The sequence below is a fragment of the Spermophilus citellus genome (genome assembly GCF_964194105.1).
Source record: "Spermophilus citellus genome assembly, chromosome: 7".
Lineage (NCBI taxonomy): Eukaryota > Metazoa > Chordata > Mammalia > Rodentia > Sciuridae > Spermophilus > Spermophilus citellus.
This window is the reverse complement of record NC_138188.1, coordinates 85,845,196-85,863,720: the sequence shown is the minus strand read 5'-3', so window position 1 is coordinate 85,863,720 and position 18,525 is coordinate 85,845,196. Positions and strand designations below refer to the sequence as shown.

General features: G+C 36.9%; 1 protein-coding gene across 11 annotated transcripts in view; it reads left to right on the top strand.

Moving 5' to 3' along the window:
• The first annotated feature begins 10,492 nt into the window (after positions 1–10,492).
• The window catches only part of ABI3BP (ABI family member 3 binding protein), a 256,615-nt gene continuing 248,582 nt past the window's right edge, over positions 10,493–18,525 (top strand). For all 11 annotated transcript variants that reach the window (XM_081301600.1, XM_081301593.1, XM_081301601.1 and 8 more), the window contains exon 1: positions 10,493–10,676. In XM_081301600.1, coding sequence (XP_081157726.1) covers positions 10,598–10,676 — 79 coding nt within the window. In that variant the 5' untranslated portion in view covers positions 10,493–10,597. The remainder of the gene's footprint in view (positions 10,677–18,525) is intronic.

Genomic DNA, 18,525 nt, shown 5'->3' with positions numbered 1-18,525 from the left:
CAGAGAGTTGCTTTCTATATACTTTGTGTTTCAAGCCTTGTTCCTGGAATTAATATCAGATGTTTTGGGTGAATCATCAAATTTCAAGAAAGGCTATTTCCTTTCATTTTTACATGGAGAAAGTAGGGAAAAAGTTTTTCTCAGAATTTTCTTGGGATAGTAATTGAAGATAAGTTCTCTGGAGAATTTAATCCCTTCTTCCACTATGCCTGGGATCTTGTTAGGTTATGGATACATAGCCTGTGTCCTTAGGGGAACTTATTTTACCATGTTGAAGCTGAAGAACCTCAGGAGGTTTGTGTTTGTTTGTAGAAGTTCTTGAAGTGGAGATAAGTGGAGATAACTGGGATGCTCAGGTGGTTTGTTATTCCTGAAGTTCTTGGGGTTCTTAGGGTTGATGCTAAAGGAAGAGAAAAGAATTGAAAACAAGCTATCAAAGAATGGATAGTTAGGTGAATAGATAGATTTTAAAAGTGAAATATGGGTGGGTAAGTAAGATCCTCTATAAATTACAAAGTCCTTTAGGATAAGCTCAAGCTGGACCCCATTCAAGTCCATAGCCTGATCCTGGTTTTCGTTTCCTGCATATCATTCCATCATCTTCTCATACCTCTCAAGAACACATTCTTTTCTTGCTTTATCCTCTAATATGAGCTGGACATGGTGGCACATATCTGTGATCCCAGTAACTCAGGAGGCTGAGGCAGGAGGATTGCAAGTTCAAAGCCAGCCTCAACAACTTAGCTAGGACCTGAGCAACTTAGTGAGAACCTGTCTCTAAATAAAATATCTTTTTTTTTTTAAAAAAAGGGGGGGGGGCTAGGGATGTTGCTCAATGGTTAAGTGCCCCTGGTTCAATCTCTTATTACCCCCTTCCCTCTACCAAAAAAAAGTGGACATCCTCCAATCTATCTGTCCTGACTATTTATGAACTCTAATGTATCATTGCTGTATACTAGCTCACAATGTAACTTCTCTAAGGGATCCTTTTATTCATCAGCAAAAAGGATTTTCCAAAGTTTAATTGCAGATATAGTGAATGAAGGAAGAAATTATGATACACTAGTTTGTGAGGGTGAGGTACAGCATTGACTGTGTTCCTTGGGCAAGTCTCTTAAATTGTCTGAGTCATATCTTTGTCATCTAAAACCTTTCACAGGGTTCTTAATGAGGATCAGACAATGTGAAAATGTATGGTTTGGGAAATAATTCAAAAATTGAGTGCTACTAGGGGAATTCTAGAGAAATAATAAATCATTTAGATTTTTTTTCCTAAGTGGATTTTAAAGTGTTGAAGAGAAGACCAGCTAGCTCTTCTGGAAAAAACTGGGAGGAATGTTTTAGAAAACCAGAAGATAGATGCTTTAAAAATCAGTCTTTTCTATGAGGGAATAGAAATTATACCTTTTTTTAAGTTGGATGCTTAGTATGCATTGTGATGTGATTAGCTTCTCTTCTGTCCCTGTATGAAATCTTCAGTATAATCTATATGATTAATGCTTTTACACTCAAAATTGAGGATGGAGGAGATCATATTCAGGTCTAACTGACCTCAATAAGTTATTAGTTTATTGAGCTCCAGCATTTTTATCTATTAAAATGGACATAACAGTAACACTTTCACTAGATTAAGGATTAAGTAAGATAATGTCTATAGGGTACTGATATGGTGTGGGACACTGTACAGTGTAAACACTGCTTAACTAAATCAGGTTTCTTGTCATTGTTATCATCACCATCTTAAATGTCCATATATCCATTGTGAAAATCAAAACATTAACAAAAGCTCTGGTAGTTATAAGTCACTGAGTACTTTCCAAGTACTAGGTAGTATTTGAAGCATTTACACATATTAAATTATTCTCACAATAATCTTCTGAGGTAGAGATTACTACCCCCAGTTTACAGAAGAAATCAAAGTACAAAGAGGTGCAAGAATCAAGTCATCTGACTAAAAGTAGTGTTTATCTGTTTACTGTATAACTTTATTTACTATACAACTTCTCTATAACAAGTCCATGGATAGGCCATTCCAGGATTGGTCCTAGAATCAGTAACATAAGGCCCTTGTGTTTTTGCACTTTTCCATATTGTTGTCTCATGAATACAAGATGGCTGCCATCCCTGTAAGCATTCCTTCACTTAACAATATTCAAAGCAGGAAAAAGAGGGGAAGGTTGGTTGGATTTTTTGTTTTGTTTTTAAATAAGAGTAATCTTTGCTAGAAACATGTTGGCTAGATCCCCCTCAAATTTCAGGGAATAGAACTAGGTCAAATGGTCTACCCAAACCATCCTCTGCATGGTAAGCCAGCTTTCTCAAATAGGAGGAAGCACAAGGAGAATGGCTATTCAGTTGGCAACCAATAGTGATGGGACCACTTTGATATCTTACCAGTAGCCCAAGATGAGATTCCCAGGAATGGCTGCCTTCACTTCAAGAACTAGAAAATTTTACAAAAATAATCTCAATGTGCAAAGAATTTTTTTACACCTGTTTTCTATTATTCTGTATAGTCTAATGTTGTGCTCTGTATGATGAACACATTTATGAAATGAGAAGAAAGCAAAAGGTTAAATATAAGTACATTTGAATTCAAAGATTTTAAAATTTATCAGTCAGATGTATATCCATCTGGAACATCTAACTATTTAATGCATCATTTCTAATAAGGGATTAAGGAAAAAGAAAAAGTGAAGCAAAAAAATAAAATAATCTACTTCTATAACTAGTTTGAGGCTCATTAGGTCACTGATGAAGTTGCCCAAATATTTGAATAGCTTTAGCCTAACAAGTAAAATTGTGCTATTCTAAAATAAATGTCATCCCATATTAATTTAATTTTTCTTTTGGTGGGTGTGGGGATATTGCTATTCAGGGCATTGAGTATATATGTACTTAAAGCTGCATGGAAGAGTAATTCTCCTCATCTTGGTGAATATTTATTTCACAAAATATACTTTTCATCTTTCCACTAAGTAAACAATTTAGTTACTTTGTCTTCTGATTTACATATCTTTTTCAGTGCTGTGGCTATCAGCACATGAAAAAATAGATGGTGTTATCACATTATTTTACTTATATATTCAAAATAACCCATTAGAATGCTCCTGAGCATATGTAAAAGGCAAAGTTTTAAAATTATTTAAAAACCTATAAAAATGGAGGAATAATTTAGATTTTTTTCTTCCTTGGGAACAGAAAAAAATTAAGTAGTGTGTTTTTGAAATTTTATAACACCAGCCATCATCTAATCTGATTTTCTTAGTACCTGTTCTACTGAGGACATTTAACACATTTTTGTATTATTTATTATCTTCTCTCCATATTTATTATATTTGTACTTCAACCTACAATTATATTTGTGTTTTACATCTTTGTATATGCCCACAAGCTGTTGAAATAGGCATGTTTTAAAAAGTCCAATGAATAAGTAAAATATGATTCTTTAAAAAAACCTGGAAATTTATTATAGGTGAAATTCCTTTGTCCTTGATAGTTATTCCTTCAACTAGAACAGAACTTACATCAATTAAAGTTTAATCAAGCATATTTATTTTGAAAAGAGAGGTAAATGGATCAAAAGAAATGTATCTGTTCAATCTTCCATTCTTTCATTACATTATCATTTAAAATATGAATGTTGGTTGCTCTCCATTAAGAGTTTAAAAGTTAGCTGAGAGGATCAAGATCAACACTATACAATTGAACTGTAATATGTTCATGCTATCCAATGTGGTAGCCTATATTTGGATATGAATATTAAGCACTTGAAATGGGGTACTGTGATTGAGGAACTGAATGATTTAGTTTTAATTAGTTTAAATTTAAACAGCTTCAAGTGGCTAATAGCTAGTATATTAGATAGACAAGTGTTCAGAAAATGGAATATATTCGTTTCTTCATTTCTCTTTATCTCACTGGAGACATTGCTATCTGTTATAATTCTCAACCATAACTTTATAAAAATCTTGAAAGCATTTAATTTCACATCAAATTTTTTTTCGTAACTTCAAAACACTTTGTGTGTGGGGATGTCCTAGGGATTGAATGGAGGGCTTTGAGGATTCTAAGCATGCGCTCTATCAATAAGCTACACCCCAAGCTCCCAAACACAATTATTTTTAAGCTGAAATAGGGCCTGGGAAGTAAAGTTATTACAAAGTCAAAACATAGAACATTATAAATAAAAAATTTTTACACTTTTGTCTTCTTTGTTAGTGATTGTTACTTTAAATCCTCATAATAGTCAACTATTATAAGCTGTCACTTTCTAGGAATATTTTATTCTCAGTTTAGAACCATTTACTACATCTTTCCTCTTTATATCATGGTGGATTCTCAATTTGATTTACAATGTCTTTCTCTTTGGAATACTTCTTACTTTATTTCAGTGAATTTTAATTTGTAACCAGAAGAGCCTACAAATACCTATCTTATCGGGGAGATGTGACCTCACCTTTGCTTAAAAAATTCTTCCATTCCTGAACTCTGCTTGCAATCCTCATTGTCCAACACCCGAAAAAAGATGCAGCAAAGTTGGTAAGTCTTCAGAGAAGAGTCCCTTCCATGAAATAATATCTAAAAGATGTGGGCTGTATAGTTTTGGAGACCACATTCATGACTCGTCCCATCTCAGGTTTAAAGCACATCGCCCTTCCCATACAACACACATTAGTAGGTAAGAGCCTGGGTGAAAGATTCTCCTTTTGAGTGCATGTTCCTAGGACCACCATCCTCCTACCTCCCCATCCTGCTCCGTTATACCTGTATTTCTTGTGCCCTGTCTTCCCTGATGCTGTGCTGCAACTTTCTGGGGGCCTTCTCTGACCCATCTTCCTGTTCAGAGTCCTTGTCTGGTTTACTTATATTTCCCACTCAGCTCTTGACCCCGTCCATTTTTACATTAATTGAAGCTAGGATGAAAGATATCCCCTCCACCTGTACAAGGTCCAGTAGGTACCCAGCACCTCCATGAAGACAGCCAGATTTAGACAAAACAAGGAAGGTTTAAATGTGTCCTCCAAAGTTCATGTGTTGGAAACCTAATCCCCAAGGCAACATTGTTGAGAGGTGGGCCAAGTAACAGGTGACTAGGTTATGAGAGCTCTTTCCTCATGAATGTATTAGTGCTGTTATTAAGGTAATGGGTTAATTATCATGAGTGTGGATTTGTTATAGAATGACTTGATGCCTCTCTCACTCTTTCCCTTTCATGTAATGTTTTAGTTAGCTTTCATATTGCTATCACCAAAGTACCTGACAAGAACAATAGAGGAGGAAAGGTTTAATTGAAGTTCACAGTTTCAGAGACCTCAGTCGTAGATGGCCTGTCCACTGCTCGGTGAGGCAGTATATCATGGGCAAGGGCATGGCCAAGGGAAGCTATCTCCTTATGGTGGGATAAGGATACAGAGAGAAAGAGGGAGGGGAAGGGTAACAGGAAAGATGCGCTTCCTATAGCCGCACCTCAACCACCTACAGTTACCACTCAGTCCTTTCAAACTAGGATGAACCCATTAGGTAAAAGCTCTAATAATATATTCATTTTACTTCTGAATATTCCTGCATTAACAGGAACTCTGGGGAACACCTCACATCCAAACCATATCACATGCTCTCTTGTCATATTATGATGTAGGAAGATGGCCCTTGCCAGATGTGGGGCCCATTGACTGTAGACATTTCAGCTTCCAGATCTATAAGAAATACTTTTCTTTTAAAATTATCCAGTCCGTGGTTTTCTATTGTAGCAGCTGAAAATAGACTAGGACAGAAAGCAAATTTCATAGCTTAAAGATGTACAATCTAGGTCTTAATGAAGCTTGTTTCCAGATTAATAGAGAAGACTCTTTATGGTCTTTTACAAGCATAGGCTGTCAATTACATTAAGATAATGAAACCAAAAACTAAAGGTTAAGATGCTTTTGGACAGACTGAAGAATGACCTGCAAACAAAACTTAGGCATTTATGGGGCAGTACTTCCCTGTGCTATAAAAACCATTGGGGAAGAGTTTCATGCTCTGGCTAAATGTACCCTCATTGGAGCAGGATACTCATCCAATTGGATCATGAGTCTGGTTTAGCACAGTAATTACAGAAACAAGGTTTGGGCTTAAAACATAGAACACTGAATTTCCCATTTCAAATGTGAGTCATATTAAAATTATTTTATTAGCATCCCCTAGAAAACCACAGCATACCTTTGTATTATTAACTGCACATATATAAGTCTTTAAAAATGCCCTAACATAGTTTTTAACATACCAGAGACTAAAAAATGTGGATTGATAGGTAATATGAATATAGAGTTTATTTCCAAATTTGAAAGATTTATGGTCTAATGGAAATCTCTCTTGAAATAATGGAATTACTGTTGAACCCTTAAAAAGTCAAACATGAAATGACTGAAAAATATAACACTTATTTAGAGTTGGGTTCTAAATGTCCTCTAGACTCATGGAATTCACCCATATCCCCAAAGATAAAAATAATGTAAAGAAATGATGCTATATGATTATTATACCAAAATTCCATTTGGGTCTGTTTTGTAGAAAAAAAAAGTAGAGAACAGGTTCCCAGATTCCCACTTCACATTTGGACACATGTTTTTGATACAACTCCTGTGTATGGGGCTTGTGTGTTTTACTATACCTTGTTCCAGAAACAAATTAAAGCAACTTATAAAATCACATAAATTAAGACTCCAAGTAAAATAAACAAGAAATAAGGGTGGGGATGAAAAATAGAGCCAGGAATGATGTCAGAAAATGCACATCACATGACCTATATGCTTAGTGTGGGTGGGGGACACATTGGCTGTGGTTCTCGAGCAATATACACAAAAAGTGAACCTGGTTATAATGTCACAAAATAAATAGTTTCTCAGGAAAAAGGAGCCATAGCTGTTTTATTTGTGTCAAAAAAAATAATCAGAAGTTTTCTCCAGGATTTTATTAAAGTATATGATTTAATTAATAAGCACTGTCTAGCAACACTTTTTTTTTTTATTGGTTGTTCACAACGTTACAAAGCACTTGACATATCATACTTCATACATTAGACTGAAGTGGGTTATGAACTCCCAATTTTACCCCAAATGCAGATTGCAGAGTCACATCGGTTACACATCCACAATTTTACATAATGCCCTATTGGTAATTGTTGTACTCTGCTCCCTTTCCTGTCCCTCACTATCCCCCCTCCCCTCCCCTCCCTTTTACTCTCTCTACCCCATCTCTTACTATGCCCCAAAGGGGGGTTCATGGCTGAGCCTTACAGTGGACTTGAATATAGGTGTTTTATCAAAAGCACTATACTAAAGCAAGATCTAGTAAAATATTTTAGAGTGGGCCAAAACTGTCAAGAACTGGAAGGCTCTGCAATTTTACCCTATGTGCAAGCTAACATGGATAGTTCATAGATGCTGGAATGAGACAAAGGCAAAGGGACAATTAGAGAAATAGCAGAGGTCTGAATAGCAGTATTTGTATCAATTCTGAATCCCAATTTCTACAGGCCAAAAGAGGTACAGGTGATATCATAAAAGAAAACTGAGCTTGGGGAACTTTGATGATGGGAAGTAATCATCCATTCTTTTTGCCCCAGAAAGAAACAATATCTTTATTATATGAGTCAACACACAAAAAAAGTTCTGTCTTCCAAGGCTGTCTGCAATACAAGCATTCTTAAAAAAGATAGTCTGGACCACAGGAAATCAGTGCATCTGATCATGAGATGGGGCCCCTTGGAGAATTGTTTTCCAACAACATTCTAGACCATACTCAAACTTTCTCTATGTCAGTCAGAACTATCTTTTAGACTGTTTGGAGGAATTGATGGATATTTTTCCAGTGACACTTAAAGCATTGTTATGTTTTAGGCAAGGAGGGGATGATAAAGAGAAGAGGCATGGTTCCTGCCTTCACAAGAAACACAGTACATATTTTATGTGCTTTTCAAGCAGTTGTTCCTAAGTGTTCTTTCAACAAGATTTTTTTTATTATAAATGTCAGTGATAAAATTCAGTAGTCTACAATCTCACAAGTATCTGGAGCTTAGCATTTTCGTATTTCCAAATAAGATATTGTGGCTGAAGAGGCATTTAAACAGGGTGAGGGTTGGTATTCTCTTGAGAGAACTGAGAAACCTGACAGAATGTACCAATTATTCCACAGTAGTCATCTGCAATGTACCCATGGCCAGAGGGTCAATTCTTCCTTGGGATGAGCCCAAAATCCTTCAATGATTGCATGACTAAAGCCCTGAAGTGTTTATTCCCTGTGAGGAGGGACCTACATTCTGGAGGATTTGTATCCCTCCTGCCTGGGTGAGAGATCTGACCTGACAGAAAATATTTTGTTAATTGAGAAGGTAGAAAGTCCTGTGTGAGATGGGCCCTTTCTAAAGCCGTTATTCCTCCCGGCCTTTGGAGAGTTATGATAATACTGTCAGCATTTTTACTGAATGGTCATTTGTCCTAGCAGCCAAGGTAATGCAACCACCTATCTGACAAAATAATCAGATTGGCCTTTGTTTAATTAGCTTCCAGTCATTTCCAAACTGCAAATAATGACTGCTAATGTGGATGGGAATTGGTCTGCTGGTCACACAGAAGCTGATCGCCCAGTCCCATCACCCAACCTTCACACCATCCCCTCACACTGTTTTGAAGAACTAGCCGCCTTGACAATATTTCTGCTGGCATTGTTCCCTCAGAAAACCTGTCATTTCCTGCTAACACTGTGGCTTCACTGGCTGAGCTTCAGGGTAATGGCATATAGAAGCAGAACCAGCAGGGTCAGCTGGATGACTGTTCAAACTCGGGTTTGAGGGAGCTGCCTGTTGAAGTAGAAAATCAGAGATGAAAAAGACTTGTTAAATAACCCAGTCCCTTCCGCAGCCACTGCCAGAGCATTCCAATGGTGAGAGCTTGGACCGAGCCAGCTCCAGATGACTTTAACAATGTGCCTCTCACACTTTATTTGGAAGACAAGGCTGTCTCTTCAAGTTTTCTTTTGGTGAGTTTTCTACCTATCATTTCATTTGACCAGTTATTCCAGTTCCTTCTTACTGTTTTGGGTTCAGCTATAGCAACATTGTGAAACAAGCTGTTTTCAAAAACTCAATATAAGCAATATTTAAATTATTACCCCAGTCATTCCAGCAATGTGCCTATATTTGGGGCCATGTGCTCTAGCGAGAGAGGGCACATGCATGAACTTCAGAGGTAATTACAACCAGGCTAGATATATTCTATTTACTGGAGGGCTTTACTTTTGTCATTTATTGCTGTCACTTTCAGCAACTGCTTTCTGAGTGACAGGCACTACTAAATGTTTTCTAAAATTCCTACTAGAAAATTTATGAAGTTGGCACAGTCATCTCTATTTTTGAATTTAAAGTTTAGCAATTAGGAGTAGAAGTGCTGGGTTAAATGGCCTGCTTAAAATGCTGGCTCTGTTGCTCAGGAGCTGTGAACTTGGGCCTTCTATTGCACCTCTATGTACACTTTTTCTACCTGTTAAGTGGGAGGAATGACAGCACTGTCTTCATTGGTCATTTTGAGGAATAAATATCTTCATATGTCTAAACTGACCAGACCCATGCCTGCAAAAGAGCAAGCACTGAAATGTAATTGGTATCAATAATATATCAAGGAAGTTTGTTCGGAGGCACCTTGATAGTAAGTAGGGTAAAAATCTTCTGTTCCAAAGTCTGTCTAAATTATTAATCATTGGTACACTTGCTTGATCAGGACACTTAACCTCTCTGAGCCTCTGTTTTTCTCACTAATAAATGGGAAAAACACCATAGTGCCTGCACCAAATCAGTCCTATTGCAGAGCCCAGCTCAGAGTGAGACTTGATTGTTAATAGTGCTGTCTCTATAATCTACTTGTAGAGTATCTGTATGTATATATTTGTGTATATGTATGTATATATATGTGTGTGTGTATATATATATATATATATGATTATTCCACATTTATATTATATACTATGTATAGCTAATTTATAGCCTAATTTATAGCTAATTTAAATTATAGCTAATTTATAATATTTACTCTTAAATATTTCTCCTAATACTGAAAATACAGGATAGTTTAAAGTATATTTTATGAATTTACTCTCAAAGAATTGATTTGGTTTACTGGATAACTGAAAACAGTTTTCTCCCTAACTATCAAGGTTTCATTTTACATTTTTAATGTTCTGATGGTCTTAAGTGTGTCTCTTCCAGATCCTTTAAAATAGTCTATGGAATGTTTTAAAAATTTCCCAAATTCTTTTTCTTTTACAAATGTAGATTGGCCATAATTTCAATCTTTATGTTACAGAGGGAAGAGAAGAGACAGAATTTCACAGAGGGAAATATGATGATATGTTTTTGCTGTTGTGCCTTTTTTTTTTTTTTTTTTGGTGTGTGTGGGAAAGGGTGTGATGTCATCTTGTCTCCACCCCCTGTGAGTAAGCCCACGGCACAGCTAAGTGCAGCCGCCCGCCTCTGTCACTGGGAGACCATCCACTTAAATGCAGCTCCAGGGTTGCGAGGCACCCACCAGCATCACTCCCCAGGCGAGGTGGCAAATGCAACATGCTCTCCAGCTTGGGGTGTCTACTTCTCTGTGGAAGTATTGCACTTGCCCTGGGAAATGCACAGAAATTGCCAAAAGGCAAGTAGCTCTGATGTTTTATGTTTTAAAAATATTTTAAAGAGATACTTGTTTTTAAACTGTTAATATTAAATATGATCTGCTCTATCATATGGGGGGATAGATTTATGCTGCAGAAAGTCAAAGTTCAAATGTGTGAAGGGTTTGCTTAAGCTATTACTCCACTCTCCCCATTATTTACTTTTCAATTGCAGCTCTTTATGGCAAAAATGAAAACCAACTTCTTGGTTGGGTATGTTCAAGGGAACTGGAATGGTATAGTTTCAAGTTACAGTATTTGTATATTGAATCATTATGTAAAGGGCTATTATAATTTGTCAGTTATTTGCTGTTTTTATCACTCAGAGACTAAACCAGCACAAGCTTAAGATTTAAAAGAAGCTAATTCTGAAATCTGGAATCTTTGGCACAAGCTTCAAGCATACCTGTTAACCAGGAGGTTGAGGGAGTCTAGGCAGGTCTGACCAAAGTATGGTCACGCGCTAAGTGGTAGACACTTCTCTTCAGTGGAGTTTGGAAGAGGGTTTGATGTGTTGGACAGGACACTCCCCCTTTCTCCTGCCTAAACTGCTCTTATTTTAGTGTTGATATTTTGTTTACAAATGCCATTAGAAGAAAATTAAGTTTTCTAAATTTAGACCTCAAAAAACGCTTTAAGCCCATCGGCACTAAGACAAGAGGCTCCTTCCTCTCCTGTCTTTGAACAGAAATGTTGTGTGTACTTTCGTTCCTTTGCAGAGGCACTTTTGGAAGCCAACTTTAGGTCTGTGAAGGCTTTTATGGCTGCAGACTGCTGTAGTCAGCAGGATTATGAAAAACAGGCTGGAATTTACCGTACAGTTATGATGGAAAATATTGGAGGTAACGGAGAGCCACAGGCTTGTCAAAAACCTGGCGTGCATAATAGAGTCAAGAAAAGTTGTTAGTGTCAGAATATTCAGAAGATCTTGCCTGGGTCCTTTCCTGGAGGGCTCACTCCAGAATCATCTTCTCTCGAGCAAAAGCTGCTCTTCTTTCACTGGGTAAAGTGAAACTTGAATCCAGAATGTGAAGGCTGAAGCACTTGGCTGGTTGGTATTTCACATGATGATGTGAAAAGCAATAAAAAGGCGAAGTAAAACTTCTCAACTCTGATCTAATAATTATGCAAAGAAAAAAGAAAAGCAAACACTATCAGATCTTTTTCTTATACCAAGAATTTTGTTCCTTGGTCATAGCAAACTGTGATGAAAATGAGTCTGAGCTACCAGCATTTAGAATTGACCCTTCATAGTGATGAAACATTTAACAATAACATATCATTTGAGAGGAGTCTGGAGTTTTTCTCCATCTCAATACCTATAGATGGTTTTATTTTATTTTCTATTCACCAAGTAGAGATGATAGCCAAAATTTGGTTTATTGTAAACTTCTGCAAATCCCAAGTGCTTTAATTATTCTGCATTCACTAAAAACAGACCTCTTAATACAGTTTGCCTTTATTTTCAATGGTAAAGGAAAAAAAAAACATAGTTGTAAAAAATAATCATGAAATATTTGTATATTTAATTAAGTTTTAATCTGAAGTGTTTTCATCCAGGTTCTTTTGTAAATTAAAAAAAAATCTGTTATAAAATAAATGGCACGTCTCATTGTTTGTAGTCCTATTTCAAATCATGGAAGCTGCTGAGGGACTTTTAACTGAAGTCACCTTTCCCAAACTGTGTTCCAGGAATAGGTGTTCTGTCCTATGATGGTGTGTGTGTGGGGGTGGGTGTGTGTGACAGTGGGTAGGCAGCTGCTTTTTGTCAATTACTTGTGGAACCTTTGATACTTTGTCCATATAGGTTGGGTATTCACAATAGATGTTAGCATTTTATAATTTTTAACCCATTGTTTCTCAAATTCATTTAACTTAAATGATGGTAATAATATCTTGCCAGGGGTTTGTCTGTTCCAGAACATATTTGGAGAAATGGTGGGCTATAATAGGATTAAAAAAAAGAAGGAAAAAAAAGGTTTTTCTTTTTTTTCTACCTATCTAATTTAGAGTTAGTTAAGGACCATGTGTTATTTAAGATTCCCATTTTTCATAAAACAAACCATTTTAACAGATTTATAAAACAAGTGAATTTAACTACACAAACAAGTCTATTATCCTCATTTTACTCATTTTGCCACAGACTGATAAAAACTTCATTACAGGCCAATATTTGGAAATCTCTGGCTTAGCTTGACGTTTATTTTCTAAATGAAGGCATCCAAAGAATAGAGAAGTTGAGTGATTTTTCCCATGTTAATGGCAGAGCCAGGAGTGGATACTGGGTTTCTGATTAAAAATCCACATTCTACCCTATTTCCCACTTGGTAAGCAGGGTCTCTCACCCAAATCTTAGGCATCACACCCTACAGCATGTGTGAGAATGCTATTCTTCTTGTGAATAAAATTGATTCTCATACAATGTTTAAAGTTCATCTTAATTTTCTCATTTTCCTAAGACAAAGTTACATTTGATACAAACATTTTATATATATATATATATATATATATATATATATATATATGTATATATATGTATTGTTTGATTATTTGTAAGAAATCATCTGTTACATGTCATGTGCCTATATGCTAATGACTATATTCTTTGGCAAGTTACTTTGCTAAGCCTCAGTTTTCTCATCTGTAAAACGGGCAAAATGGTATCTATCTCATAGTATTTTAGGATTAAATGAGTTAAGAGATGCAGAGATTTTAGTAAAGGGTCTTATACATAACTGGCCTCCAATAAATTCTTATTCCTAGTATAAAGGTGGCTTAATATTGAGTGCACACTGAATAATATATGATCTTTTGTTGAAACTGTAAGATAAATCTCTGAGATGGCTTGGTGGTGTGTCATTGGTGGACAGGTGGGGTGAGATAGTGACCTACTGTTTTGTGTGACCACTGGGCAAATCATCTGCCCCCTTCCAGTCTGACTGTGCTTTTTGCATGTGGGCAGACACTCTCCAGGGGAAGCTGCACCTTTGCCTTAGGATCAGGGTTTCAGTGGAGATGGGAAAGGCTGCATGGCTTCTCCAGGTGAGAACCACTTGAACTTTCAGGAGGACAATTGGACCCTAACAGATAGGCCCCTGAGATGAATCATGTTGTTTTGTACCTTAGGAAGCCCCTGTGCCCCAGCAACCTTCATAACCTTTATTCTTGCACCATAGAAGTTTCTTCTCCCCATCACACATATGAAAACAAAATCACACGGAGTAAAGGGAGCCAACAAAATCTTATAATTGGACATCAGAGGCTTGGCACACCTGCTAAAACTCCTGTGTATGAAGGGTTGTATTCAGCCTGAAGGCAAAGGATACTGTTATTAGGCAAGTCTATCATACCTCCCTTTAAGGCATGTGTGAGGAAAACCACAGAGGAGCAAGTATAGTCACATGGTCAGGGGGCCTGGGGATCTTGGGTGTGATTCTTGTCATGTGGCAGAGGGAATAGGTAGCTCGCTCTTTGTCTGAGGTTTTACCTGAAAAGGTAGTGGTCTCTGAGGTCAGGTATTAAAAAACACAGGAACAGATGATATAACAGTGACCATCATCATGGCTATTAGCTACTACTGCTATTGTTTTCATTCTCATAGATGACATTTTTTAATGTGTACTACATGTGGTAATTTATATATATATACACACACACATAATTTATTAAATATATATTATTTTTCTGAAGAAAAGTAAATAATAGGTATTATTAAATAATAATTATTTATTATTTATTATTAATATTTCCTTGTCCTAAGATGGAAGAGATCTGATGGTCCCCCTTAATTATTATTTATTAATAAATAATAAATATTTCTGCTTGGCTAGCAAAGGAGAAACATAGGGGACCTCGAGTCCCAAAGGCTGTGATTCTGCCCATCATCAGGAACAGGGGGCTTTTAAAGAGGTGATTTAAAGGCTACATTCCACATGTTCACTAGTCAATTTGGGAGACAGTCATTTCTGAGCTTTTCTGGTACAATCCCCAAATTCTGGATTACTTCATTTCTATGGTGGGTTTGTACTCAAGGACAGATAAATCTGCCTAATAGGAGGAAGAGAGGTAATCCTGTTTTCCCTGAGATTAGGGAGTAGGAGAGATTGAGGAGGAGGAGGGAGAGAAGAAGAGAAAGAAATGTGTCCATTTTAAAAATAGGTTGCAGTGGCAGAGCAGCAAGGGCTATATTTAAAGTATAAAGTGGACCACTGTTATATTTCCTCACTCTCAATTTCCAAGTTCCACTTCTATGGAAAAATGGGTGATGACATCTCCAAACTGCTTCCTGCTGAAAGGGGATGAAGTTGGGGGAAAGTCACCCAAAGTCCTTGGTCTCTATCAGGTGAGGTGTGGACAGTTAAGGGTATTTAGTATCAGAGCAGTCCAGAGGTCCACCTGGCAGATGGCAGGTGACTGGACAAGGCATCCATAAGGCAGGGATCATGCTAAGATTATAGAGCTACATATTTTTAATGAGCTAATTAAATTGTCTAAATCCCCCTGCAAAGTGGGTATCCTATTGCTTGCATTTTGTAAAGCATCAGATTATGCCTCTACATGTTTAAATAACTTTGCCCTAGCCACATAGACAGCATGGCCAAGACATTACCCTTGATTTTGATGAAATATCATCTCTGTAATCTGTGTAAAGATACACTAGTTTATTTAAGTTATAAATTCTACCCCATGTTTATGGAGAGCACTGAGACTGGGAAGACAAAACTTGACACCTGTCTTCAGGCAACTGGTGTTAGTAGAGGAGATGGGATAGAAAGGGATAACTCCAGTAAAGTGGCATCCTTCTCCAATTTGGGTGAAGCACAGTGAATTTTGAGACTAGCCAAAAGGACCAAATCCAGACTGGAGGTGTCAAATATTATAAAAGGCCCTCAAGTAGAAGTGTGAAGGACAAATGCATTTGGGGGCAAGAAGAAGGATGGCTGAGAAGTGAGGGGCCTTCCCAACAGAGGTGGCTGCTGGGCTCAAACTCAGCAATTACTAAAGTATCGAGAGGGGAAACGAAGACCAAGAGATCCACAGGATGCAATCGACTATGCCTTTCTGGTCTCTGTTCTGAGTCCTTATGATTTATTACAAAGAGGACTTAGAACGTTGTCTTTGGGGAGGCAGGCTTTTCTTGTTCTGTAAACTTTCCAGCCACTCATCTCAGTACTGGCCCCCTCAATCTTAACTTTGACAAAACAAAAATGTGTCACTCTAACAGCACAGTCCATGTCTCCAAAGGGTGGTTGATACTTGTGAGGGGATAGGGACCATCAGATCTCTTCCATCTTAGGGCAGAGAAGTTGGGAGGTTGATAGGGGGACTGCAAAGTCTAGTGGAGGGAGTTCTAATTTAATTTGAATATTTGTGTATTGCTAGGACTGTATTAAAGAGTACATTATAAGAAGTAGCCCTGCTGCTAAAAGAAAAAAGTTGGGAAACCACAGAATTATTTTAGTATTTTTTAAAGTACTAAAGTTTCTTGGCAGATTTATTGGCTATGTTTGTTTATTTGAGCACTGATTATTGAACATCTACTAGGCAAAACTAAATGAGATTCAGCTGTGTTATAAAAGAACTTTAAATTAGGAATGTAAAAAACTCAAGATTTAAAAATAAAATTCCCCTAGATACATCATTGATTTAGTTTCATACACTGTTCAGTTGGACAATGAGATACAAAATCTTAAGGAATTTTAGCTTCTCCCTTTCTGTTGATTCAAGACAGAGCTGACCACTTATGAATAGAATTCATCAGTACTATATTGTCGCAAAGAAGATTAAAATGTTTAGGTAGGTTCATGTGAGTTGACGGAGGGTTTTTCTAAGATGAAAGTGAGACCTTGAGTGAAGGGACAACCATTCTTGAGATATGACCATCCATTCTATCTGGGTCACCATCCTCAGAAAGAATTCCCTCTTAAGTATTCCCTGATTGACTTTTATAAAGAAAGGTAGGCATAAAAGAGGTGAATTTAATAAAAGTTATGTAAAAACAAACATAAAAATAAAAGTTAAAAATCTAATGTGATCAATTGCTAAAATAATAAAATAAAAACAAATCTGTTTAAAAAAAAATGACCAAAAGTGTAAAAAAAAAAAATCTAGATGTGGTAGTACATGCCTGAAATCTCAGCTCCTTGGGAGGTTGAGGCAGAATGACTACAAGTTCAAGGCATCCTGGGCAACATACTGATACCCTGTCTCAAGATAAAATAATATAAAATAAAAAGGCTATAGATGTAGCTCAGTGGTAGAGGAATTGTCTAGTATGTGTGAGGATCTGGGTTTAATCCCCAGTATTCCCCACCCATACACACACAGTAAATATAAATAGTATCAGCTAAAAAAAAAAGTTCTAAAAATGAATGGAAAAACAATGCATTAAATACATACATTTCATTAAATATAACCGAATTTACCATATACCAGGTTAGGTGTTTAAGGCTGTGCTTACGTAAATGATCTCTTTTTATCCTCACACTTGTGAAAAGTATATTATTAGTATCTTAAAGAATATGCTAATTATATTTTTGCGTAACAAATTTCCATAAAGCAGCTTAAAATAATGCATTCATTGTTTCAAACATGCTGTGGGGTAGGAGTCATCCTGGCTTAGCTGGGTCTTTCATGAGGCTTCAGTGAAGGTTCTAGGGCTGGTCTCATCTGAAGGCCTGGCTGGGGAAGGATTCCCTGTCAAGCTAATGTGGTCAAAGAATTCAGTTCCTGAAGGGTCGTTGGTCTGAGGGCCTCATTTCATCACTGGCCTTCATTGGCCAGAGGTCATCTCAGTTCTTTGTCAGATGGGCCTTTCTACTATGGCTACTTGTCCAGAAGAGTCTGCAGGTAGACTCATGTAGCCTAATTGCAGAAGTGAAGGCCCCTCTCTTTTGCCGTATCTTGTTGGTGAGAAGGTGAGAGGTAATTATATTCTTAGATTATCTTAGAGTCTACCTGCCACAAAATGTTCAATGGTAGCTTGAAGTCACTAAGTGATATAGCAGAACCATGGACATAGGAAATCTGACTCCAGAGGACACACTGGTTTGAGCATAATTACTCAGTCCATCAACTTCCCACAGAATTCAGCCATTACTGGCAGATGCTCAGTAGGCAAACTGCTTATTTGTGTCCCTCCATAGTTGGAGTTGATTCTAGGAACTTCCCGAAAATTGAGATAAGTATGTTAAGAATGCAAAGGTAAATATTCAGCATCCAATGTGAATCTTCTCTGTATGCAACAGGCCAATTGGCACCTAGATTCCTTTGTTGATACAGAAACCTTTAATTCTGTTACTTAGGCCTGGATAATCATACTAGCAAACACTAAGCCTACCTGTGTAGGTTAGAAATAGCTGTAGGCTTTAAACTAAAAACTACTCTGGCAGTTCCTTTTGATAGTTATCAGGCATTCCTGCCTAAGAATCTCTTTTGTAGCCTCCAGTTTACTTATTCTTGGAAGTTACATTTAACTATTATTATTATTTAAAATGCCCAGGAATAGCTGTGTTTTGGTTTTAACTGTCTTTGCTAAGTGTTTAAGATGAAGTAGTCAAACTGACTTTTGTTTCTATCTATTGTTGACAGTCAGCTGAGTTTCTCTGTAGTTCATCAAGTATGGTTAATCCATATAGGGGGCCACACAAAGCAAATTCCCTCAAAATAGAGGAATTGCTTTCATTAATGCCACCATCTCTCAAAGGAAAAAACATAATCAAAAATGATTTTTAAAAATCTGAAAAAATATTAAGCCGTTAATATGTATGAACTTGGTCATGCAGTCCCAGTGAAAATGTGCTTCAGAAACATTAATAGAGTGGCTTTTAA